At 37.9% G+C, this 26,757-nt stretch overlaps 1 protein-coding gene across 1 annotated transcript in view; it reads left to right on the top strand.

Moving 5' to 3' along the window:
- The window catches only part of LOC126272081 (cartilage oligomeric matrix protein), a 388,004-nt gene that overhangs the window by 354,548 nt on the left and 6,699 nt on the right, over nucleotides 1–26,757 (top strand). Inside the window, exons 20-21 of the mRNA XM_049974643.1 lie at nucleotides 12,902–12,989; nucleotides 15,732–15,915. Of these exons, the coding sequence (XP_049830600.1) occupies nucleotides 12,902–12,989; nucleotides 15,732–15,915 (272 nt within the window). The remainder of the gene's footprint in view (nucleotides 1–12,901; nucleotides 12,990–15,731; nucleotides 15,916–26,757) is intronic.

Genomic DNA, 26,757 nt, shown 5'->3' with positions numbered 1-26,757 from the left:
CCAATAAGTACATAGCTGCAGAACACAACTGTTAGCAAAGTCAACACAACTTCAAAACTATCACTCATTTCTTATACAGGTACACCTGACCAACTACATCCTTAACCATATACTTCTCTTTAGTAGTAGTAATGGTAGTAGTTATATTCATTTGTGAGTCACTTTTAAAGGATATTAAATAAAGGGGAAAAGATGTAATTTAAATATACAGCAGTTTATGTACTTACAGGTCTAGTTTGACAAGAATCAGAAAGGCAGTCAGTTGTGGCTTTGTAGTAGGAACAATATGGGCATTTGCCTGAAGTATTTTAGCAAAAAGTATGGAATCCTATTCCATAATGGCTGGATGGAGATTGGAGCTTCCACTCCCATCTTGTTCAAGTCCATAGATGGTACCTTCATGACCAGTACACATGGCCAAGACAAAAGCAAAACTACAGCCACAGCCTCAACACCTTCTGTTGCATCTGTTTCAACATTCCTCCTCAGCCCAGCATGCTGCCTTCCTAGAAATTGAACTCCACTTCTCCGGTGTCTCCATAAGAGCCTCTGCCCATATCAAGCCCACCTACCACCAATAGTTCCTCAATTTTGATAGCTGCTATTCCTTACAAATTAAAAGTCCCTCCCATAGTCTGGCCAACTGCAGATATCGAATCTGTAATGATGAGCATTTCTTGCCCAGTAAGCTGAAGATCTTACTAAAGCCTTTACAGGCACTATCCTCCAAAACTAGTCTGTGAACAGATCTCCGACAATATTTTCACACAAGCCCCTAATTCTCCAACCATCACCATAAATCAACTCCAAGTAGCACTGTCTTCATACTGGAACAACTAAGGCAAATTTTTTGCCTGGACTTCAGATACCTGTCTCCATGCTTGGAAATGAGGAACATCTTACCAACATTTCTTTCCACCCCTCCAAAAGAGGTATTCTGCTGTACAACCAATTAACAAAACACCCTGGTCCTTCTCTATGTTGTGCCTAATACCAACCCTTTGCCACATGGGTCCATACTTCTGTGAAAGACCCTGCTGCAGACTTGTACTATGTACCTGTCCAGCACATCCTGAGACAGAACCACCCATCAAAGCAGCCATGTCATACACCAGTTGTGCCCCTCTGACGTTTTTACATCCTTTTATGTGTATGTGACCACCAACTACCTGTCCATCAGAATTAATGGCCATCATCAGATTGTGGGCAAGACCAGAGTTCTGCTGAGCAAAATATGATCAACATCAATGGCTACTTGAGTATGCATCCCATGTCACTCTACCCTCCAATAACAGGTTCCATGAAATACATAGACAGGAAGTGTACCTAAAGCACATACTTCACTCCCAAAATCCTCTCGATCTCTACTTCTATCACCTCCTGCCCACACTCACCTTCACTCCTGTCCCCAAGCCTCTCACTTCATCCCATCATCCACAGGCATTTTCCTCTCAATAGTCTCTGTCCTCCTCTTTTCTATTGCCCTCTATCAAACATTCCTCCATCTCATCATGTGACACTTGCAACACAACCTGCCTGTTTCAAAGCAGGCTCACCAAAGCCACATTCTCATCCTCATCCTTGCTCCAGAGCGGGCCCACAAATGCCATGTTATCATCCTGATCCTGGTCCCTCTCAACTCTCAGCCAATTTTCATTCCTCCTCCACATCTGTTCTCTCACACTCCAGCCAACACAGCTCCTCCAAATTGAACTGCGGTGCTGGGAAAAGGGAGGGGAGGCAGGTGGAGAGGGGTGCGAGAGAGAGAGAGAGAGAGAGAGAGAGAGAGAGAGAGAGAGAGAAGAAGAAGGAAAGAAGGACACTGTCCAGTAAGTCAGAAATCCTTTCAGTCATCTTGTTTATGTGTCTCTTGACCATTCGAAGCATCATCTGTATGTGTTGTTGTTGTTGTCTTCAGTCCTGAGACTGGTTTGATGCAGCTCTCCATGCTACTCTATCCTGTGCAAGCTGCTTCATCTCCCAGTACCTACTCCAACCTACATCCTTCTGAATCTGCTTAGTGTACTCATCTCTCGGTCTCCCTCTACGATTTTTACCCTCCACGCTGCCCTCCAATGCTAAATTTGTGATCCCTTGATGCCTCAAAACATGTCCTACCAACCGATCCCTTCTTCTAGTCAAGTTGTGCCACAAACCTCTCTTCTCCCCAATCCTATTCAATACCTCCTCATTAGTTACGTGATCTACCCATCTAATCTTCAGCATTCTTCTGTAGCACCACATTTCGAAAGCTTCTATTCTCTTCTTGTCCAAACTAGTTATCGTCCATGTTTCACTTCCATACATGGCTACACTCCAAACAAATACTTTCAGAAATGACTTCCTGATACGTAAATCTATATTCGATGTTAACAAATTTCTCTTCTTCAGAAACGCTTTTCTTCCCATTGCCAGTCTACATTTTATATCCTCTCTACTTCGACCATCATCAGTTATTTTACTTCCTAAATAGCAAAACTCCTTTACTACTTTAAGTGTCTCATTTCCTAATCTAATTCCCTCAGCATCACCCGATTTAATTTGACTACATTCCATTATCCTCGTTTTGCTTTTGTTGATGTTCATCTTATATCCTCCTTTCAAGACACTGTCCATTCCATTCAACTTCTCTTCCAAGTCCTTTGCCGTCTCTGACAGAATTACAATGTCATCGGCGAACCTCAAAGTTTTTACTTCGTCTCCATGAATTTTAATACCTACTCCAAATTTTTCTTTTGTTTCCTTTACTGCTTGCTCAATATACAGATTGAATAACATCGGGGAGAGGCTACAACCCTGTCTCACTCCTTTCCCAACCACTGCTTCCCTTTCATGCCCCTCGACTCTTATGACTGCCATCTGGTTTCTGTACAAATTGTAAATAGCCTTTCGCTCCCTGTATTTTACCCCTGCCACCTTTAGAATGTGAAAAAGAGTATTCCAGTCCATCATCTGTATAGTGAGTCATTACCCTAACTCCTTTCATTATTTGTGTTCATAAAAATTGTACAAAACGTCAGTAATTATTTATTACTTCAATCCAGATATATTTCCTGAAATGTCCACAATGCTTAAATCACATAAATTTATGCCCATACAGGAGCTTCACAGTATGTGCTCATTGTGTGTACAAATTATGACTGGAACAGGAAAGTAGGGATGGGAAGTTAGATGATGATAGTAGAACAAATAATATCTATTGTCATACACTGTGTGGTAACCAGCAGAGGATAAATGTAAATTAAAGAACAATACTGTGGATGACTTTTGTGTATATCTACAGACTGTACTGGAACTGCATCATTCTTTGTGTGAATTTAAAACCTCTATTTATTTTTCATGATGGTCCATCTTCTTGGTTTTGTCCATACATCTTGGCTAGCATTAATCAAAAAAGTCAAAGAGGGGAAGAAAGAATTGTTAACAACTAATTTTGTGACACTCACACTCTGTAATACAGTAGGGGAAAAAGCAAATTATATGCCCAAAAGAGGTCCAAATAAGCTACAAACATGGAGCACAAATATTCTGGGGCTCACAAAACAGAAACCACATATTTCAGCACAGATAAAATTCACTTCCAAAACAATAATGAGATGGCTAGACATAGTTAAAAATTACTGGTCACTAAGTTTAAGCATTTTTTGGTGCTGCAAACAAAAGCCTCAAGAGAAAAATGGTAATTAAATGCAGATACGTTTACTAGTATCAAGAATTTTATTCACCGTAGATCATTTTACAATGATATTGGCTTTGTCATAAAAGATGTACTAGTACATACAGAATAATAAAATAAACTTCTGTCAATACATTATAGAATACATTTGAAGCATGGCAGTGTACCAAATTACAAAGGATAGCTTTTAAAAGTTAACGCAACAAGCTATCTTATAATCTAATATGGTATTTTATTGTTTATAGTGTAAACTTTGTAATTACACACAATTAACCACAGCACAAAATAATATGTTTAACTACAGACAACTTTTAAATACTTATATTCTCCGCAGGCATCTCAAAGAATTCTTTAATGTTATAGAATGGATGATCTGACAGTCAGCTGTACCACTTAATTTTAAAACAATTTGTATCCATAGACTGAACATGAACTGGCAGTTTATTGAACATTTTGAGTGGGTTAACTTTGTGGAAATTTCCTGTTTTTGCTGATCTGTGGCGCGGTATGTCTAAATTACCATTAGCCCTGGTGTTATGTTTGTGTATTTCCCTTCTGGCAATAAATTCTGAAATATTATTTTTAATATAGAGTACAGACACATAGATGTATAAATTTATAATTGTAAGTATTCTGAGTCTGGAAAAAAAGAGGACGGCACTGCTCCCTATGACCTCTTTTACATATTATACGTATGACTTTTTTTTGTAATTTCAATATGTTTTTGATGTGAGGGAAGTGCCCCCATATAATCAGACCATATGAAATATGTGACTGAAATAGCCCAAAGTATGTCACCCTGAGGTACTCCAAGCTCACTACCTCCCTTAGTTTTGAGAGAAGGTATGCCACCCGAGATATTTTTTCACATACATGATTGACATGTTCCTCCCAATATAGTTTTGAGTCAATGTGAATACCTAAGAGTTTTACCGACTTATTGCCTATTTCATTTGATGTTCCCATTAAAAGTTGTTGTGTTTTGTCAGGGTTGCATAGGAGCTTATTGGCAGCAAACCAGTCCAGGGCCTTGTCTAGTGTTTCTTTTGTTAGGTTAATCAGATCTGTTATGTTATGATGTGTGGTAAGTAGTGTTGTATCGTCAGCATAACACACAACAGGGTGAGCTATATTTTTAGGTAAATCATTAATAGCAACAATGAAAAAGAAGGGTCCAAGGATAGATCCTTGTGGTACACCTGTGCTGATTTCCATGATGGAATAATTTAAATTTCTGACTGAAACAAATTGTTTTCGGTTACTTAAATAAGAATTTATCACAGATAAAGTGCCCCCTCTCACCCCATAAGACTCTAGTTTCTCCAGTAATATGTCAACAGGAATGCAATCGAAAGCTCTGCTTAGGTCACATAATACCAGTGATACCATGTTATTATTTTCAAAAGCTGTTAAGGTTTGGTCAATTATTTCCAAGATGGCCCCTGTTGTGTTCTTCCCCTTTCGAAAGCCAAACTGATTGTTACATAGGATATTGTGTTTTTCAAAGAAGTTGCTTATTTGTGTGTGTATCAGCGCCTCAAATACCTTTGAGAATATTGGAACAATGGAGTCTGGTCTGTATCTTTGGGGGAGATGTTTGTCTCCTTTTTTAAAAACTGGAACAACTTTTGATACCTTGAGTGCATCCGGAAAAACTCCAAATTCCACACATTTATTAAAAATATAAGCTAATGTTTTGGCGATTGAGTGTATTGTCTTTTTAATTATGTTATTTGATAACCAATAAGTGCATCCGGAAAAACTCCAAATTCCACACATTTATTAAAAATATAAGCTAATGTTTTGGCGATTGAGTGTATTGTCTTTTTAATTATGTTATTTGATAACCAATAACAGTCCATACTTTTAGAACCTGAAAATTTGGATACAGCTTTTATAACATCAGCAGGTGTGACAGCCCTCCATTGAAATGCCAGGTTAACAGGCAGTGGTGTTCCAACAAGGTTCATTGCAGATGAATTTGTTGCTTTGATACTGTTACTTATTTCTGTAACTGAGTTTAAAAAGTACTCATTTAATTCTTCAGGGTCAAGCAGAGCTGTTTCTGTGCGTTTCGGTGTATTCTCTTGTTTTATTATTTGCCAGGTTGCCTTGCATTTATTGGGAGCTCTTTCTATGTAGTTCTCCACTGCTTGCTTTTTTGCCAGAAGAAGTTTAGCTTTATAGTATTTTTTGCATTTCAGATATGACCTATGAATGTTCACACTCTGTCCTGCCCCTTGATCAGAGGCTTGTTTATGCATCTGGTACAGCATATGCAAGTTTCCTCTAATTTCTACGAGCTCTTGTGTGAACCAGTTCAGACTTTTCTTTTTCATTTCATTTGGATATCTATTTTTTTTTTACTGGTGAGCAAGAATACCATAAATCTGGGTACTTTTTAAAGAAGTTACCAAAGCCAATTTCAGCTTCCCTTTTTCCAGATTGACAATTATATATAAAGTCCCAATCTGCACTTCCTAATCAATCAACAAACATATTTATGTACTCTTCCTTCTGTCTTCGTATCACTACTACTTTAGATTCTTCAGTTTTAACTGGCTGCCTCTTACAGAGTGTAAGGAGTAGTGGCTCATGATCTGCAAGTCCACTTCCTGCAAGTCTAACTGTAAAATCCTCCCTATGGAAATTCACAATAATATTGTCTATACAGGCATTCTTACATGTGGCACAGTTATTTGTACAATAGAGGTCTAATGATCTTAGCATATTCAAAAATGTCCTAGCAACTGCCTCTGTGTGTTTACCATTTCTATGTTGAAATCACCACATAAAGCAATTCTCATTTTACTCTTCAATATTTTTTTAATTATTAATTCACATTTTTCAATAAACAAATTTACATCACCATCTGGCGACCTATATAGACTAACTACCATTATATTTTCATTCATTAGTTTTACACAACTAAACTCCCCATCTAGTTCCGAGGAGTATGTAGATACATCAATTCTGGAAAACATTATTCCTGTCCCACCATTCTTTCTCTGTTTTCTACATATCATGCCTCCCACAACATGCCCTTGGGGAATGAACATATTTACTTGTTCTTGTGTTAACCAGTGCTCAGATACACATATAACATCTACATGCTCAGTGTTGCATAAATGTTCTAATTCTAAAATTTTATTTCTAATACAACGTACATTAACTTGTAGAAAAGTAAGTAGTTTGTCTCTGTCTGTATTCCTCTGAGAGCAATTTGACTTTATATTTGAAGTTGTAGGTTCCATTAATGTCTTTAATCTTGATGCACTGTGATCATATGTGTTATGATAGTCACATACCTGTTCATCCACTTTATGACTCACTTTGTTAACTGCTTTCGTCTGTGAAACCACTGCTGATCCCACCAAAAATCCTGGAAGGAGACCACTTTCAAAAATACTCTTAATATAAATTACTAAGCTCAAAACAGTTTTTCCAGCCATCAACAGTTTTCATTGGAATTCATCTGTGATACAAAATATATTTCCTGAAAGACTTATATTCACAACAGAGCTCACCATCCATGAAAAAGTAGTTATGCAAATATTCTCCAACCACAGTGCCACTTGTTTGTGTCCCTCCAAAAATTTTGAGTGACCTGTGTCAGGCTACAGCATACTTGTTTACCCCGTTTGACTTCTTTAAAGGCTTACACTTTAAGTTATCCATATTATGTTTTGCTAGTAAAGTTTTTCCAGATTTAAGAAAAAAGCTTTTTGTTTTATGGATCATAAAAAATACCTACACAAAGTTCTACAACATCAATAGCACCCTGTCCATCTGCATGGCTGGTTTATCATCTCCTTGGCAGGAATCAGAGGCACCTATTTAAGTAAACTCAAAACTATTGAGTATCAAATCTCTTATTATAGCAAGCCTTTCATTAGTATTTTATTTTCCTTAATATTCTCACTAGCATGGTTGCTGCATTACTATGTTCCCATATACTGAAAAAAAAACTACTCTATTGAGTATTATGCCCATTCTTGATGGAAATGATACAAACAGTTGCTGTGGACAACCCTTATTCTTTACTTTTGCAACTGATAGAACAGCAAGGACTCTTCACAGTATGGCCTGTCATTAATAAGGTCATACACACGTTCTTTAATGTTCATGGACTAAAGAGAAATTAATTTTTGCAACATATTTTCTGATAACATATTGTAATTTTATGTTTCTGAAAGCCAGGCCGATTTTGTGAATATACAAGAGGAAGATTTAATGCTTCATTGACAGTGGGGTTATTTAAAGACATTACATTCAGTTGTGGCCTTATGTGAGAAACCATCCTAGTGTTAAGCTTAAACATACAGAGGAACCAAATAAAACATAAACCAGGTGGGCAAGACAGTAATGCTAAATGCTCTCCGCCTGATTGTCAGTCCAGTGCCTTAACTGCTCTGCCAGCTGCTTCTTGTTGAGATTACACTGGGCTTTACGAGGGATTTTGAAGTCAGATTTCAACAACCTTTCATTGTTAGAAGAAGAAAAGAAATAGTTCCTGAAGTTTGACATTTTTAAAACACAGAGTGTTATGGATGTAGTACAGATATTGTGATACCTGGTACCTTAATTTGTACCCCCTTCAGGGTGTTAGTTACTTTCTTCCTTTTATCTAACAGTCTTCCCACATACTCGTCGCATAATTTACTACCTGGTGTTTTCTGCACAGTTGTAACTGTGCTGCAGAGTGGACTACACCTGTCAGTATAGATTATCCATTTTGCATCCACACTTCAGTATATGACCTGCTGACTTGGGGAAAATAAGCAACAATTGCTTACTTCTCATAGTGGCTACAATTCTTAGTCTACAAATGAAGTAAGTAGTGATGTAATGTTGTCGTCCTTAGTCATCAATAAAAACATCTACACTTACATCCCTAACACCCTGTACAATGGTTTTACTTTTCCATACTTCACACTGTTTCTGAGATACGTTCTTCAAATGGTTAACTGATGACTGTGGATAAAGTAGTGCTTTAATGGTTCAATACATTTTCCATTGTCCCAATTTAATTTTAAGAAATTTAATTTCATAATGTAGCTGTTGTATCAGGCCTATTCAAAATGAATTGGCAATTAGAAATCACTATAACTATTCAGTGTACAGTGATAAATGAATAAGGGTAACAGGGAATTTATGAGAAGGTTGAAAATTTTTTACATAATTTATAGTGTTCTGTATGACTTCCCTTGGTCACAAGGATATGTCATTTCAAACCATGCAATCTGAAGCATATTCAATGTCACCAATGCAGCCACATTAGAAATTCACATTTTGAGTCATAGAATTGTTTTTAGGAAAAAAGGCACATGTACAAGGTCTTTCACATAACCCTGTTCAAAGAGACCCATGAGTGTCAGATCCTAGGATACATGTGGCCAAGAGCAGAATACAGCATTGTCAAATCCAGTGTGACCACGACAACATTTTGGAAGGTGGTGATTTGAAAATGCGTGTATCTACATATCGGCTTCTGATTCCTTGCTGTTATCCAAAGCATTGAACTTTCCTTTAAATTCTGTGTAATTCTTACTGATGTATTGCTATGTGTTAAACAGTTATAGTCATTTGTAACCACCATATTCATTTTGAATTATCCTGTATTTTGTCCCTTTAATTTTAAACTACTTTAAAATTATTCAGAATCCTTCACTGTCACTGTCACTTCCTTCTGTCACTTTTACAAAAGCTACAGTTTGCTCATTAATAGAATTTATGATGCAATCTTTTGTAAGCTAATATTCATTCCAGCAATGTTCTGCACCTATAAACATAGCTGGAAGCTTAGAAATAAATTCAAAACATTCTCATTAACTTCATCATCATAAAATGACACTTGGCTTGTGTGATTGTTGCTCCATGTTAGAACTCTATGGAATTGTAATATGTCATGGTTAATTTAGCGTACACTGTTACACAATGGAACCTTTTAATGGATTGCATGCACCCTTGTGTGTATGTGTGCTGGAGATCTGTGCTTCTAGCTGTGCATTGGACCACTCTATTACACCTGAACTGTGTTTGGGTGGTTCAAGAAATACTATATAGATGTCAGGAAAATTGTCAGGAGGGTGGTTTGTGCACTGGATCAAGGGCCGATTTTGAATTGTAAGCAGTTGTTGAGTGGCCACATAAGAACATGACTCTCCAGTGCTTCCTGGGCCTTGTGAAATGCTTGCTGTCGTTACCACCCACCACTGTAAATCAGAAATGTGTAATATAGACTACGAGGAAGAGGTCTGATTCAGCTGTTTGTTAGTGTCGTCTCGCTCATCATAGCCAGAAAGAGAGTCTTGAAAGATGTATAATGAGTTCATATGTTGAATCTACAGTCCAGATATTATTGCTAGTTCTGTACATGCCAGGCAGTCAGATAGGTAGCACACTAATTTTTTTACTAAATACATTACTGTTTTAGAGTTATATAATACCACTGTTAATTCAAAATTAAACAAATTTGAATCATGTGGAACCAAAGCATTTTTATGACCAGAGATAAGAATGTAAAACTACAGTTCACTGTACAAAGCTGAATAGGATTATTATCTTGGGGAAAAGGATTTCAAACACAAGTTAGCCCAAACTGTTTCATTGGCCCAATGGGTAGGAAGCAGGAAGATGCATGATTGTGACAGATAAATCAGACTGATAGGGGGACAGAGAGAAAGAGGACAACAACTAACTGGAAATGTAAAGTGAGATGACCTTTCTTTTTTCCTTTCGGTTAAAAATTGAATAATTTCTATAGATAAAAGCCAAGGTCCTGACTGACTCATCATTGCCCAGCCCAAACCACTAAGGAATTTGAAGTGGGTGTTGGTCTTATACTGTAGGTACGATATAAGAATGCACTGTTCAAAATTCCATGCCTAAGGAGTTGAAAAGGGGATGAAAGGCTTTTTGAAAATATGTCACTATTATGGCAGTTTAAAATCTAGAATTATGAAAATTAGTGGTTGGTTTCTCAGTCAGAAATTAAAAAAATGTGTTTCTGCATTTTTGGAAATTCAATCACTAAAGGGGCAAAACAGCAGGTGAAGGTTTCTTTCGAAAATAAATCATTATTAAATAACTAATAAAACATTTTTAAAGCTACATCTGTAAAAATTGGCATTTGACTTCTTGTTTAGAAACAAACAAATATGTGTTTCACTGTTTCTGGAAATTCAATCCCCAAAGGTAGTGAAATAGTGGATGAAAAGTTTTATGAAGTCATTTTTAAAGCTAACACTTAAAAATTTGAACTTGGGTTCTTCGTTCAAAATAAAAAAAAATACATGTTTCACTGTTTTTGGAACTTCAGTATCTGTGGGGGTGAAATAGGGGACGAAAGTTTTATGGAAATCTTTCATTATGCAAGCATTTTTAAGTTAAACATAAGAAAATTTGTATTTGGCTTCTGTGTTAGAAATTAAAAAACATGTTTCATGTTTTTAGAAATTCAGCCTGCAAAGGGGTAAAATAGAGGACAAAAATTTTACAAAAATATTTTGTTACATTAGAAAATTATTAAAGATAAATCTATGAAAACTGGTATGTCACTTCCTGGTTAGAATATGTCAGGAGATGAAAGCTTCCATGGAAATATCACCATAAGAATGCAAAAGGCACAATTAACAAAAATCTTGGGCTCCAGCCCCACAATCGCTTTCTGGTCAGAAGTACATAAGCAAAACACCATGTTGCTATGGCCTTAACTAGCATGATAAGTTTAGAAGTTGTTGCAGTTTGTGAACAACATAAAAATTTGATCAAAGAGAGGAAAAAAAAGAATTGTGCAGACTGCACATATTATGCGAGTAAAGCCTGATGCTAAACAACTTAGAAATTAGAGCAACTATGGCATAAAAAGCTAATTGGCCAAAAGCTTTAGAATTGTTAGTGAACCAAATCAAATGTAAGAAATTGCTTCCACATATAGTGCGCATTAACTACCAGCAGTTATTGACAGTAACCTGAACTCTCCTTATATTAACAGAAGAAATAAATTCCTAAAATGAGCCCACAATCATTATTAACTTAAGTCAACAATACTGTCTAGATCAGTTAATGCTATGGGGAGACCTATACCTTTCCCAGGATTCCAAACCACAGTTCAGCTGGTATTTTTCACACATACAAATCATTGTACCAGAGATGAAAGAAGCAATAAGAGATGGAAAAAATCCTAGGACTTACTGACAACTTAACCCGAACCTTTGGATTTCTAGTCTGACCCTTACCCACTTTTGGTAATAGCCTCACTTAATCCATAATCCATAGTTCTGTACTTATAACCTTCAGTAACTGTCCCACACCATGAACAATAATCTCCTATTTCTGAAAGAGCTGCCACTGTTAAACTTACATTGTTCAAACCTTTAGCTACGACATGTACATTTACACATATACATATTTGTAACTAAAACTTAAATTTTCTGTTTTTAAATAACAGCTTCGTTACTTAATGTAAATTCAAGTGCAGCATGCCAAGAGGTATCTGCGATACTACACATTACAAACTCATGTGACTCATAGAAAATGTGTTAGAGAATTAACCATATAGCAGAGATGCTGAGTCGTAGATAAGCACAGCAAGATCTTTCGGCCAATGGCCTTTGTCAAAACACATATACACATACACACTCATGGAAATGCAACTCACACACACGACTGCAATCCCAGGCAACTGAAACCACACTGCCTCCATTCCATCCTAGATTTTCCATTGTTTGATTGTTAGGGAATTAAAAATTATGGTTTGAGGGGTTAGGGGTAAATGACATTTATGTGCCTAGCAATCCATTATATCCACAAGCAGACATCTCTCCATCCAGGGAGATACCCCCACCAGCATCACCATCCACTACAGTGGCCACACAGATAGCAATAGGAGTGGAGGATGGGGTAACGATCAGCATGTACAGGGCACTGACAGGAGCAGAGCAGCATTCGTCAGGGACCACCTGAAGATGGCAAGAAGTATGTTTGCTAAAATATTGGGAAGTAATTATGACATGACCCATTTGAACACCTGAGTAGTCTACAAGCAAGAAATATATGGGAAAACATCAGGTCATATATGTATGCGTCTGGTGCACAAAATGATGATTTCAGAATGTCCTGAATCTACAGTGATACTTAGGTATTCTTTTGCTCAGTATTTTAATGAGTAGCACACATGAAGCATTTGAATTCTAATGTGGATTTCTTATTTACCCTTAACAGGATTTGATGAATTTGGCGGAGTAGATTTTGAAGGAACATTCTTCATTGACACAGAAATAGATGATGATTATGTTGGATTCATTTTCAGGTCAGTGAGACAATTTTCTTTGTTACATAAAAACATTTTATGTGTTCATTATTGTTAAGCTGCAAATTTAAATGCTGTTAATTTTAGTTTTCTTTAACTGTGATGTCTTATCTTCCAAATCAAGAATGACGAAGGAGGTGTCAAAAACATGAAGTAGACCTCGTTTAAAGTTAATGTCACCTTATTTGCATTGGAACTTGAAAAATAAAAAATAAAGCTAAAGTTGATAAGTGCAGCATAAGCATATAGTTATCAAATGAGCATCATTCAGCTACAGCGTATTTTGACAAAAGCTTGGAGAAACTTAAAAAGAGATAAATGCGCACATAAAGACAGTTTATATATGCAAAAAATGAGACTGCAAGCCTCTAACAATTCAAATACTTATAAGGTTTGCCATGAGAGAAAAACCGATTCTGATTTGTTTACAAGGCTTAAATGTAATAATATAATGAATATTTTGCAATGGATTAGTTTATACACTAAGCTGCAAAGCATATTTATTTCAGAGAGATGATTTATTCGTAAATCATAACTAGCAAAAGAGGAGTACAAGAAAAAGGAAAAAGAGGCAAATAAGACAGTGTCTGAGGAGATAAGAAAGTGGATGGAAAAATGGACAAAGATGATGGGAGAAGATAGCAGCAGAGGTGAGAAAATGTTACATGGAAATGTCAAAAGTAAGAGGAGAGGCTGCAACGATGGATAAAAATGGGAAAGACGTTAATAACAAAGAGATACTGAATATAATGTGGAAGGTGTACTTTGAACACTTGCTAAATCCGAACAGACTTGGAGATGATGATAACAGGGTAATGGTGGCGGAAGTAAACTCTGGGAAGGAGGGGTGGGTGGTGAAGGTCCTGACATAGAAAGAAATGGAAATGCACTGTACAAAATCAAAGGAGGAAAAGAACTATGAATGGATGAAGTAAATGTTGAAATTGTGAAGGCAGGAGAGGGAGGTTGGGAAACAGTGGCTGTATCATGTGGTAAGGTTGGTGCAGAATGAGGAAAAGACTCCAAAATATTGGCACTAATCATCCCTAAGTTCAAGAAAGGGAGGAAGGGACTGAAGAAACTACAGGGAAGTCACACTGACAGCACACTGTGAAAGTATTCTGGAAAGCAAAGTCTGAACAAGCCGATGGTCTTGCTGCAGTGTTAACACTGGTTCCCGTCAGATCACTGAAGTTAAGCACTGTCGGGCTGGGCCAGCACTTGGACGGGTAACCATTCAGTCCACCAAGCACTGTTGGCAAACAGAGTGCACTCTACCCTTGTGAGGCAAACTGAGGAGCTACCAGTTTGAAAAGAAGTGGCTTGCCTCGTAAGCTGACATAAGGCTGGGAGAGTGGTGTGCTGACCACATACCCCTCCATATCCACATCCAGTGATGCCTGTGGGCTGAGGATGACAAAGAGGTTGGTTGGTACCATTGGGCCTTCATGGCCTGTTTGGGTGGAGTTTAGTTTTTTTAGAATCTGAGCAAAGGTTTGTCACCTATCCTCTTCATTGTGGTTTTGGATAAGATAATGACTAAGGTGGCAGAAAAGACAGAAGAAGACAAGATGAAAGTGATGGTGTTCAAAGATGATTTGATGATCTGGGGTAACAGGGAGGAGGAGAATCAGGAACAGCTGGATGCTAGGGATGAAACTGTGAGAAAGCCTGGAATGAAATTTATTGCAAACAAATGTGAGATTCTGGTTGCAACTAAAAACAAACATAGAGCAACTAGTGGAATAAGGATTGGAAGAGAACAGTTCAAGAAGGTGGAAAGTGTCAAGTACTTGGGAAGTGTGATAGAGGAGAATGGAAGAAATAAAATAATCAGTGAATGTGACATACAGGCAAAACCATTCTTGCAAAGTGTCATGTGCGTGTTTACAAGCATGTGAAATGAAATTCCTCTGAAGTAGATTAGGAGTAATAAGGAGGGATAGGATGGGGAATGAAAGGGTAAGGGAAATAGTGAAAGAGGGACCCTTGAAGAGCAGAACAGAAACATCAAGACTAGAATGGTATGGACACTTAAAGAGAACAGAAAATAAAGGGATTCCCAAAAATATAAATGAAATGGAAATAATAATAATAATAATTATTATTTATTAGTTCCTAACTAACTTCTCAGTGAGAAGTGCTTTGTAGAAACAGTTAATAGCCTTTCTGAACTGTCTATGTGGCATGACTGACTGATTGCCTCTCCAGCATGCAGTCTTATGCATTCAGGCATGGGAAGAGCGACAGAACGATGTTTGGTACTAAGAAATAACCTCTGAAGCTGCTGTTCTCTAAGAATTTTGTGCAACAGTATTCCATTACCAAAAATATTTAATCCTTCAGGCAAAGAAACATGAATCAGAGAAATGAATGTATTCTACAATAATACTAATCTATTGAAACTTAAAGTAAATAATGAATGTTTCTACAAGAAGAGGGTAATTCACCTACAAGCCATCAGTACAGGAACTTTGGGAGCAGGGCACATAGACTTGGAAATTTAAAAATAAGTTCAGAAGTTGAGTTGCAGAATTTTAAATTACTTTGACAGGAGAAATTAGTAGACTGTGATAATCTCTCTGGATTTTGGGAACATATCACAAAATCTTTGTCATAGTTTTAAAAGCTAAAAAAATCTTTGTGTTATTTTAAATATCTAGAGATTCAATCTAACAGTCTTTTCATCCAACAAACTCCTCGTACTTGTGATTTTCATCGAAAATTAATGATCTTTTTCAGTTATCAGAACAATCACAAATTTTATACAGTCATGTGGAAGAAGAATACACAGACATATTGGCAAGCTACACCTTTCCGAGCAGTTGCAGAACCAGGTATTCAGCTGAAACTGGTGGATTCCAGCACAGGGCCAGGACAGATGCTGAGGAACTCACTCTGGCATACAGGAGACACAGAAAATCAGGTTAGTAATGGTATTATAACCATACTGTCAGAACTATAGCTTCTCACTTCTGATCCTTGATCTAACACATTTACTTGTCTTACTGCAATAAAATCTCATTCCAGAGAAAACTGATTCGTTTTACATCTTCTTCATTGAGGGTACCACGACCAAATATTTATTGAACAGAAGCAGAATTTTTTTCTTCATTTAGGCAGCTTTTTATTTATTTATTTATTTATTGTATTTGTTTTGTTTTTACTACCAGTTTCAGCTTATGAAGCCATTGTCTGTGAATATCTGTACAGAAAAGCATACTTATGTTACCAATACAATTTAAGATTACTCATGCTATTTCCACACTGGCAGATAACATTATTCATATTACCTTCACACTAACGGAAATGAAAGTTTTAGAACAACTCATTTCATAGTATCTTTTAATTATTTTATTTTGTTAGTTCCCACCTTTACATATACACAGATATTATTCTTGGGTCAACATTATATCTGGGCATATTTCCCACCTTATATGGACAAAATAAAAGTCAAGACTGTCAAATCACCTTTAATAGCTTGTAAATCAACACAAATTGAGACACAGATTGTGAAGATCCTGCCAATTTAGACAATTGGCAAATTTAAAGTTGATTATTTTTTCCACTTATTTACCTTCACACCATCAATTTTGTATTTTGTATCATTAACGTAAGTATGCCTTTCTGTACAGATATTCACTATACAGTGGATTCATAAGCCACATCCAGTAGTGAAAATAAATAAATAAATAACAATCTAAGTGAAGAAAAAAGTTGTGTGTTCTTTGAAAACTAAAATTCTTCATTACACCTTAGTTGAATAAAACTTTTGCTCCATGCTGAATGCTAGTTAAATAAATACAGTTCTTGAAATCTGGAACATCTGTTGAGGTAATCCATTGTTCTTAGCTTCTGTTTCTAGGAAACAGACGAAATTTAAGTTAAGAATTTACCATTTCTTAGGCCCTACATACATTTAAGTGCACCTGAGATTCCCTCCAGTAGCTGTTATTTGCACATTCCTTATCTGCATTCTGTTTTGTATTCAGGAATAAATTCATTACCTGGTTAGCTGGAAATCATTAAGCTTCCTACAAAATGCACTTATAATATGAGCTACTATGTTCATTGAATGTTGATATCAAGATCAGGGGAGCCTGTTCACAATATGAATAGTACTTACTACGTTCATAATTTTCAAAAGCTAAATGTGCTCCTGTGTGGTGCAAATCCCAAGCACCTAAGGGAGCCCCATCACTGAGTTGTTAACTGGGATTGGGTTATGGGGAAAAAAAACAGAGTTTCCAAACTGGAGGAATGTTCATGCTACAAGCCCTCTGTTGCTTTAAGTCCTGGACTTGCTTAAGCAACTGATTGTAACATTATACACTGCAGACAGTAAGGATCTTATCTTGACACTTACATCAACAAGATGGTAAACATTTAGGGTTTGCAGAGGATAAAAATAATTGCTGCAAAAGGTAAGCTGCATGCCAATGGTGTGGACAGATGATAAGGCAAAGCAGTTAATAGCAAGGAACTTTTGGGGTACTGCCACATCCAAGTTTTATCTGGTTTGGCCAGATATGTGGGCTCTGTTTAGACTGAGAGTAATTTCCCTTACTTCTTTAATGAGTAACTGGATATTTTAGCAAATACAAGAAAAAATTGTTTAGTGGTGTAAAATCTAATGCTATCCTTGGCCAGGTGATAGGAGCTCCTCAGTGTGTTTGAATCATGGTATCTCACATCAGAGATTGAGTATCTGTCATGCTATCACGATCTAAGCACATGGGCTCACCTATTTTGTGACCTAGCCGTGTTCATCCGTGAAACAAAAATATTCACAAACTCCCTCTCTGTTACAGCTGTCCACATCTGGAACCAATTACCATTCACTCAGTGCGTAATTCAATACCCTACTGTCTTTAACAAGCAGTTGAAGCAATTCCTTCTTTCAGCCTCATAACATTTCCCCAGAAAATCAATATATAAGGCCAGTATCAATCTGCCAAAACAGTAAAGTAAATGCACCCATCTTCTAAAGTATGCTCATTTCTCTTTTCATTTCTCAATCAGTCACATCACTTCCTTTTCAGCTATCTTCGTTAACTGTGTTTCATCCAGTTCCTCTTTCTCTCCTGATTCCATCCTTCTCTCATGCCCATTGCTGCTTGCTTTAAATCTACCTTCATTGTTGTACCTCACATGAAGGTATGTAATCTAAGCTCCCTTTGTGTTATTTGTGTCATAGTAATTTCTGAATGTTGGATTCTATATTAGATGCTTTTTTGTAATGTAATTTAAAATTTGTAGAATGCCTAGCTAGATGTAAGAGAAGGCCTAATCTTACTGGTTACATTTATTCTCTCTTTTTAGTGTTCAGCCCTGAGGTTGGTTTCTAGTAGCATGCCATTCTCCTCTTCTGTTTGCCATCCTCTTTATTTCCACCTGTGTAGAGCATCCGACATTCTACATAATGTACTGCTCGTATGTCTTCCTTAGTTGCCCCCGGTAATTCCTTCCCTCAACAACTCCTTCTGTTATTGTTCCTTTGATGCTTCTTTGTCCAAATTTCATACCCATATAGGGCCACACTCAAAACAAATGCTTTCATGACCGTTTCCTTATTTCAAGACTGATGTTCTCGCTATTGAGTAAGTTTTTTCTCTTATTAAATGCAATTTTTGGCCTGCTGTATTCTGTTCACAATTTCTGTTGGCTTCTGCCACTCCTTGTGAGCCTGTTTTCCAAATAGGTGAACTCTTCATCACTTCTAGCTCCTCTCTTCCAATTCGTATTCTTAAAGGTTCATATTCTTCTTCATTGCTGCATACCATCAATCACTTTACTCTTTTATTTGTTTATTCTTTTATTGAACTAATTATGAAAAAGCCTTTCAATTGTACTGAGGACTTTCTCTAGAGATTTTTTTGTCTCCGTGATCATAGCAATATCATCTACGTAATGCAGTATGTCTGTCTTCTGCCCATTAATTTTAATCCTCACCTCAGAAATTTTGAAATCTTAGTCTATAGCTCCCTGGATGTAAGCATTCAAAATAAGAGGAGAGATTGCACATCATTGTCTCATGCCTTCTCTAATTTTTGCTTCTTTTTCCTGATGAAAACTGCTAAACACAGCCACTCCATTCTTATGAAATCTGAGTATCAACCACGTGTCTTTGTATTTTAGACTTTCTTTCTTCAGAACTCTTAACATCTTTTGCCAGATAACATTATCAAATGCCTATTCCAGGTCTATAGAGACAGTATAAGGTGCTTTACTATTCTGTATTTGCTTTTCAATAAGAAGCCACAGTGCCAGAATCGCCTCTTTTGTTCCTAGTCTCCTCCTGAATCCAATCTGATCTTCAATCAGCATATTCACCAACTTCTCTTCAGTTCTCCTCAGAATCATCTTTATGAGAATTTTTGATGCATGCAATATTAGGCTTAAGGTTTGGTACTGTTCACATTCTGTAGCTAATACCTTCTTTAGTGTAGGAACCATGATGCTTTTCTGGAACTCAAATGACACCAATATTTTTGATTAGTTCTGCAGGGATATCATTAATCCCATTGTCTTGTTCTCCTGTAGATCAATAAGAAATTCTCAAAGTCTTCTTGCAGAATGTCATCTCCTTTGTTGTCTTCACCTGTTTCCTCTTCTTTTTGTATTACATCCTCCAATAAAGGTGTTCCAATACACAGTTGCTCAATGTATTCTTTCCATCTTTCCACTATGCCTTCACCAAACAGCATTTTTCCCTCTTTGTCTTCTACCTGAGAGTATTGTTTTGCATTTGTTAATAATAATAATAAATAATTTAAAAAATCTGTTCTGTATGCTATATCATTTCTTCCATTTAGCATATGTTCTTCCACTACTCTGAACATTTCCTCAATAAAACTTTCTTTGGCTTTTGTAGCTTATCTATTGAATAAACTCCTTAGCCCTCTTTATTCACCTTTTCCTTGTTAGTCAGCTGCATTTTTACATAGCCTTCTCTTTTTGATAAGTTGAATAACATCTTCTGTAATCCATTACCTCTTGTTTTTGGATTTAGTTTTCCAACAATCTTTTCCGGCGATTTATATACACCACATTTAATTTGTTCCCAGCTTTCTTTAACTCCATCATGTTGGCAATTTTTAAATAAATAAATTAAAAATCATAATCAGAAAGGAAAGATGAATTATAAATAGATGAACTGTCAGCTGAAAATCATTAGTATTAAAATTCCTGTGGTTACAATTATGAGAGGCGAGCTTTCCCTTAGCTTGAATACCACATTCACCCTTGCTTTAAAAGAGATTAAGAAAAATGAAGTATCACATACAAAAGAAAACTGTGAAGTGGCTTCCAGCTATGCATGGAATGTTAGAGGACTAAAAACCAAAGTTAATGAATTTCTTATCTGTTTACAGCTTCTAGAACATCAAAAGGAATTTGATATAGTATTTCTGTCTGAGCACTGTGTAAATACAGGAGTCCATGTAAAGCTATAAATTAGCATCCCATTTCCATATGGGACATATGGACAAAGGAGAGATTGTGATACATAGAAAAAACAAAATCAAGTTCAGATCTATTGAAATCAGTAGTTTCTGCTTAGATTAACAACTGGAAGCATGTGTTTGTGAATTGCTGCTATCAGATAAGTAATTTATAATATTATAGAATGTAGATCCCAAATGGGAAACTCCCAAATATTCATAGAAAATTTTTTAGTCATTATTAAGCTACTTAGCATACAAAAAATCAAATTATAAACTGTGGAGATTTTAATATTAATTTTCTGAAACACTCAGATAAAAGATACAATTTAAAAAAGTTACTTAACACTTATAACGTGAGTTCTGTTTCTCAGTTTCCCACCTAAATACCCAAGAAAGTAGGACAACTATAGACAACATTTTTATAGGTAAACATGCACAACTAGCCACACCAAATAACTTATCTGATCTCAGTGAATGATATGGAAAGCAGAGTAATAAATGGACAGACAGCAAAAAGTTTCAAGGTATTCCCACAAAAAGCTGACTGGAGAGAGGTGTATACATGAAAGATGTCACTATAAATTTAATGTATTTATGAATGGATTGCTGTCAATCAGTCGCAGCTCCTGCAATATTTTACCAATTTGCTACAATGTGGTGGCCTATAGCCTTTTCACTAACAAGGTTTATAACTGTAACTAAAATGAATATATTGATTTTATTAATATAAATTGAACTGTTTAAATATATTTAAATTTTGTTATTAATAGTTCAACATTGTGAGGAATAAAAAACCAATTCCCAAAAATCTCTCGTACTCCATGCGTAAAGCTTTAGAGAGCATTTTCCTATGGCACACTTACACAATACATTATAAGAACTTGAATGGGGTATCAACCTGTTTCCACTCATAGAGTTTTATTTTACTTATAGTTTCTGTCAATGGAATCAATGGCCTTTGGAAAATCAACAAACATCTTTTGAATTCAGTAATATGTGGCAAACGATTGACTTCAGTTTAAATATTTGTCCACAACATGATCTGCCCTTCCTAAAACCACCCTGATATTCACCTAAATTGCTCTCCAGTGTTGTTAATACTCTGTTTAGTATAATGTTGGGAAATATGTTACATGCAACTACATAACCAACAAGTTCAGGTATCATCTTTGACTGAAACGGAGTCAGTGGACTTCAACTGTTTTGAAGAAATCTATTTCATCCAGTGTCAAATGAAGGCAAAGGCAAAAAGATAGTTCAAATGTACAGTGAATGATCATACTTGTCTAGGAAATGGCAACAAGGGACAGGAAAGGACACTAGATGCACTCAGAGTGTGTGCCCGGGGGCCTCATTCCACATGTTGAAGAGGCTATTCCAGCATCCACTGAGGTAACAGAATGCAACCAACTGCAAATTGTGGCACACATCAGAAAAAATGATGCCTGTCATCTGGGCTCCGAAGTCATACTTGGATCATTCCAGCGACTGGCAGACAAGGTTGAGAAGATCTGCCTTGCACACAGGGTTTCAATCAAGCTCACGATTTGCACCATTGTCCACATACCTCATCGTGGCCCCTTGGTTCTGAGTTGAGTGGAAGGACTGAACCAGAGACTTTGAAGGTTCTGTGACAAGCGAGGCTGTGACTTCCTGGACTTGTGCCAAACAGTTAAGAACTGGAGGTTCCCCCAAAATGAATCAAGTGTGTGCTACACTTCGGAGGTTGCTATCCAGGTAGTGGACTGTGTGTGGGAGAACACAAGAGTTTTTTTTAGATTAGGTGACTCTCCATCTAATCCAGATAATGACAGCTGTAGAAAAACCAGGACTGTCAGTGTAAGATCAAAAGAAATGCCTCCTGTAGGTGAAAGTATTAAAAATCTAGTGGTTAATGGCTGAAGTATTCACAACAAAGTGCCTGAGTTCGAAGTGCTCCGTAAAAACAGCCAAGCTCACCTACTACTTGGTATAGAAAGCTGGTTGATACCTGAAATATATAGCAGTGAGATTTTGGAGAAAAATTAAACATATATCAAAAGGATAGGCTAAAGGGAAATGGAGGTGGTGTATTTGTCGTAGTAGAGAAGAAATTCAAATCCATCAACATAGAAATTGAAGGTGCAAGTGTGATTGTTTGGGCAAGACTCGGTATCAGGGGTAGACATAAAATAACTGGATCCTTCTATTACTCACAAGACTTATCTCCTGATGTAACCGAAAACATTAGAGAAAACCTCAGGTCACTTGTATTTAAGTTTCCCAGTCATACTGTAATCACTGCTGGAGACTTTAATCATCAAACAATCAACTGGAAAATAACAGTTTCATTACTGGCAGGTGTGATAAGACATCATTTGAAACATTAATAAATGCCTTCTCTAAAACTACCTAGAACAAATAGTTTGGAACCCCACTCATGATGGAAATATATTGAATCTAATGCAACAAACAGACCTGGCCTCTTTGAGAATGTCTACATCAAAACTGGTATTAGTGACTATGATGCAGTTATGACAACAGTGATTACCAAAATACAAAGGACAGCTAAAACAACAAGAAAGTCAACAATTTGAAAAAGACAGATTGCTACTTACCATAAAGAAGACTTGTTATGCGCAGACAGGCACAATTAAATGGTGTTTCGGCCACAGCCTTCATCAGTCAGGAGAGAGACCCACTATTCACATACACCAGCAAGCACACCTCTCCCATACATGACCTCCAATCCCAGCATCTCTGGTTGGAATGCAAATATCATGTGGGATGCAAGCAGCAGTCTGGAGGAGGCAGGGATAATAGTGTACAGGTGGGGAGAGAGACAAACACTGTCTGGTGGAGTGTGCAGGGACTAGAATGCCAACAGGCACAGCATCAGAAGGTTTGGGGACAGGGAAGTGGGGATAGAAAAGGAGCAAGGAGCAAAAAAGGAGAGGAGTAAGGAAAGACAGGTGGATGCATTGGCAGAGGGCTGCAAATAAACAGGTGAGAGATGAGATTGGGGAGGAGATGTAGGACAGAAGTTGTGGAAACTGCTGGGTGGAGTGTGTGGGGGCAGTATATTACTGTTGGTTGGGGCAAGAATAATTACGGGAGAGTAGACTATGTTGTAACACTAGTTCCCATCTGCGCAGTTCAGAAAAGCTGGTGGTGGAAGGAAGGATCCTGATGGCTCGGATAGTGAAGCAGCCATTGAAATCAAGTGTGTTATGTTCAGCTGCATGTTGTGCTGCAGAGTGGTCAACTTTGCTCTTGGTCCCAGTTTTGGGTGGGCAATGGAACGCAACTTTAGGAATGGTGGGAAGTACCTTGGGTAGGATATGCCTCATTTTAGGACATGATGATCGCTAATCAAAGCCCTGGTGAACAAAGTGGTTCAGTTGTTCCAGCCTGCAGTAGTACTGGGTGATGAACGGGACTCTCCTTTGTGGCTGGTTCTTGGGGGTGGTGGGAGGATTGCAGGTGTGAGGAGAAATGGCATGGGAGATCTGTTTGCAGACTAGGACAGGTGGATAGTGCCTCTCCGTTTAGGCCTTGGTGAGACCCCCAGTATATTGAGCAAGGGAGTTGTTGTCAATGCAGATACACTGTCTCAAGGTGGCCAGGCTGCATGAGAGGATTTTTTGGTATTAAATGGATGGCAGCTGTCAAAATGCAAGTACTGTTGGTGGTTTGTGGGTTTAATGTGGGCAGAGGAGTGGATAGAGCCGTCAGAGAGGAGGACATGAACATCTAAAAGGTGGGACATTGGGTTGAGGAGGACCATGTGAAACAAATGGGAGAGAAGGTGTAGAGGTTGTGAAGGAAAGGAGGTAGGGTGTCTTGTCCCCAAGTCCAAATCATGAAGATATCATCATTGCACCTAGACCAGACTATGAGTTTGAAGTCTGGGGAGGATATGAAGGTCTCCTCTAGATGGCCAATGGAAATTTTGGCATAAGAGGGTGCCATGCAGGTGCCCATTGCTGTGCCACGGATTTGTTTATATACCTTCCCTTCAAATGAAAAATAGTTGTTGGTTATGATAAAGTTAGCAAGGTGTGTGAGGAATGAGGTAGCGGGTTTGGAGTCTGAAGGACATTGGGAAAGGCAGCGTTCAATAGTGGTAAGACCATGGGCGCAAGGAATGTTGGTGCATAGAGAGGTGGAGTTAAAAGTGATGAGTAGGGATCCAGGAGATAAATGGATGGGGATGGTGGAGAGTCAGTGAAGGAAGTGGTTCTTGTCTTTGATGTGGGAGGCTAGATTACAGACAATTGGTTGGAGGTGTTGGTCAATGAGGGCCGAAATTCTTTCAGTGGGGACACAATAACCACCCACAATGGTATGTCCACGATTGATGGGTTTGGGGATTTTGGAGAGCATGTAGAAGGTGGGTGTGCAGGGTGTCATAGGGTTGAGGAGGGAAATGGGTTCAGGGGAGATGTTCTGGGAAGGGCCTAAGGCTTTAAGCAGGAATTGGAGGTTGTGTTGGACTTTTGTGATGGGTTCATTCTGGCAAGAGTTTAAAGGTGGAGAAGTTAGATATCTGGCAGAGGCCTTCTGCTAGACAGTCACTGTGATTCGTAACAACAGTGGTGGAACCTTTGTCTGTGGGTAGTATGATTAAGTCACAATTTGTTTTGAGGTTTTGCATGTGTGTTCTTTCTTCTACTGAAAGGTTGGTATTCTGGGGAAGGATGATGAGGCTATGTTGGAGGTAAGGAATTCCTGGAAGGTGACCAGCAGGTGGTTAGGTGGGAGGGAGGGAGTGGGGCGGGAGGATCACGGTTGGATGCTGGTAAGAACTGGAAGAGGCAGGGTTCAATGTTGGAATGAGGGTGGATTTGATTGGAGGGATTGGCAGCAAAGAAGTGTATCCATTGCAGGGATTTGGAGAAGGAGGGTAAGTCTTTGATAAATTCAGCACAGTTAAATTTGGGTGGAGAGCTAAAAGTGAGGCCCTTTTATAGGACTGAAACTCCCGTGGAGCTGAGGGTTCTGATGGAAGGGTAAAAACAGGGTTGGTTGGTTGTTGTGGGGAAGGAGACCAGACAGCTAGGTCATCGGTCTCATCGTATTAGAGAAGGATGGAGAAGCAAGTCGGACGTGCCCTTTGAAAGGAACCATCCCATAAAAACAGTGTAATGGGAATGTTTTGGCTCTGGATTTGGTGGAGAGCTGGTAGGGAATTTTTGGGGATGGGGCAAGTTGGAAAGGATGGCTACATAGGGTATAGCTGCTATGAGGGGTGGACGAGGAGGAACACTGTGGGTACAAAAAGGGTTGGAAGTGGTGCCCCGGTGTGGCACTAGGATGTCAGAAGATTGGATAACTTATGAAGGTGGTGTCTGTAATGCTCCTCCAAGCACTGGAGAGCAAGAGATTCAATTTCAGAATTTCAGGTAATGCAGAGTAGTAGTATCTTGCACAGGGAACAGACGTGGTTTTGGAACAATAAGAAAGGCATATATGGAACAGTAAGAAAGGTACATATGTTCAGTAAACTAGACAAAAATCAGTAGTATCATATCTCAGTGAGGAACTTGAAACCTGCAGTACAGGGCAGGAGCAAGTAGAAGAATTATGGCTCAAGTTTATAAGAATGGTCAACCATGCACTAGGTAGATATGTACCCAGTAAAACATTTCATAATGGGAAGGACCCTCCATGGTATGTAGTCACTGTAAGGAACTTTAAAAGAAACAGAGACTACAGCAAAATGAGTGTAAAACAAAGCATACAACTATAAACAGAGAGATTCTTAAAGAAACGTGTTTGGCTTTCAAGAGAGCAATGTGTGAAGCCTTCATGACTTCCGTAGCACAATATTGTCAAATGACATTTCACAAAATCCAAGGAAATTCTGGTCATGTGTAAAGATTTTTAATGGCACAAAAGTTAGTGTCTAACCCCTAATGAATGACACAGGAACTGAAATTGAGGGTAGCAAAGCTAAAGCTGAAATGCTGAACTTTGTTGTCAAATGTTCCTTGGCAAAGAAAAACCTAGGAGCATAGCCCCGATTTAATCCTCATTCCACTGAAAAGCTGAGTGAAATCAGTATTAGTGTCAGTGGTATTGAGAAACAGCTGAAATTGTGTCAAATTGAACAAAGCTCCAGGACCCAAAGGCATTCCTGTCAGACGCTATCCTGAATTTGTGGATGAGTTAGCCCTTCTTCTAAATACGACCTATTGTAGATCCCCCATACAAAAAAAACCATGCCCAGTATGTGGAAGAAGGTACAGGTCACACCCTTCTACAAAATGGTAGTAGAAGTCATCCACAAAACTACTGTTCCATATCCCTGAAATTGACATGTTGTAGTATCTTAACAACAT

Source organism: Schistocerca gregaria, chromosome 5 (assembly GCF_023897955.1).
Source record: "Schistocerca gregaria isolate iqSchGreg1 chromosome 5, iqSchGreg1.2, whole genome shotgun sequence".
Lineage (NCBI taxonomy): Eukaryota > Metazoa > Arthropoda > Insecta > Orthoptera > Acrididae > Schistocerca > Schistocerca gregaria.
This window is presented reverse-complemented; position numbering and strand designations above follow the sequence as displayed.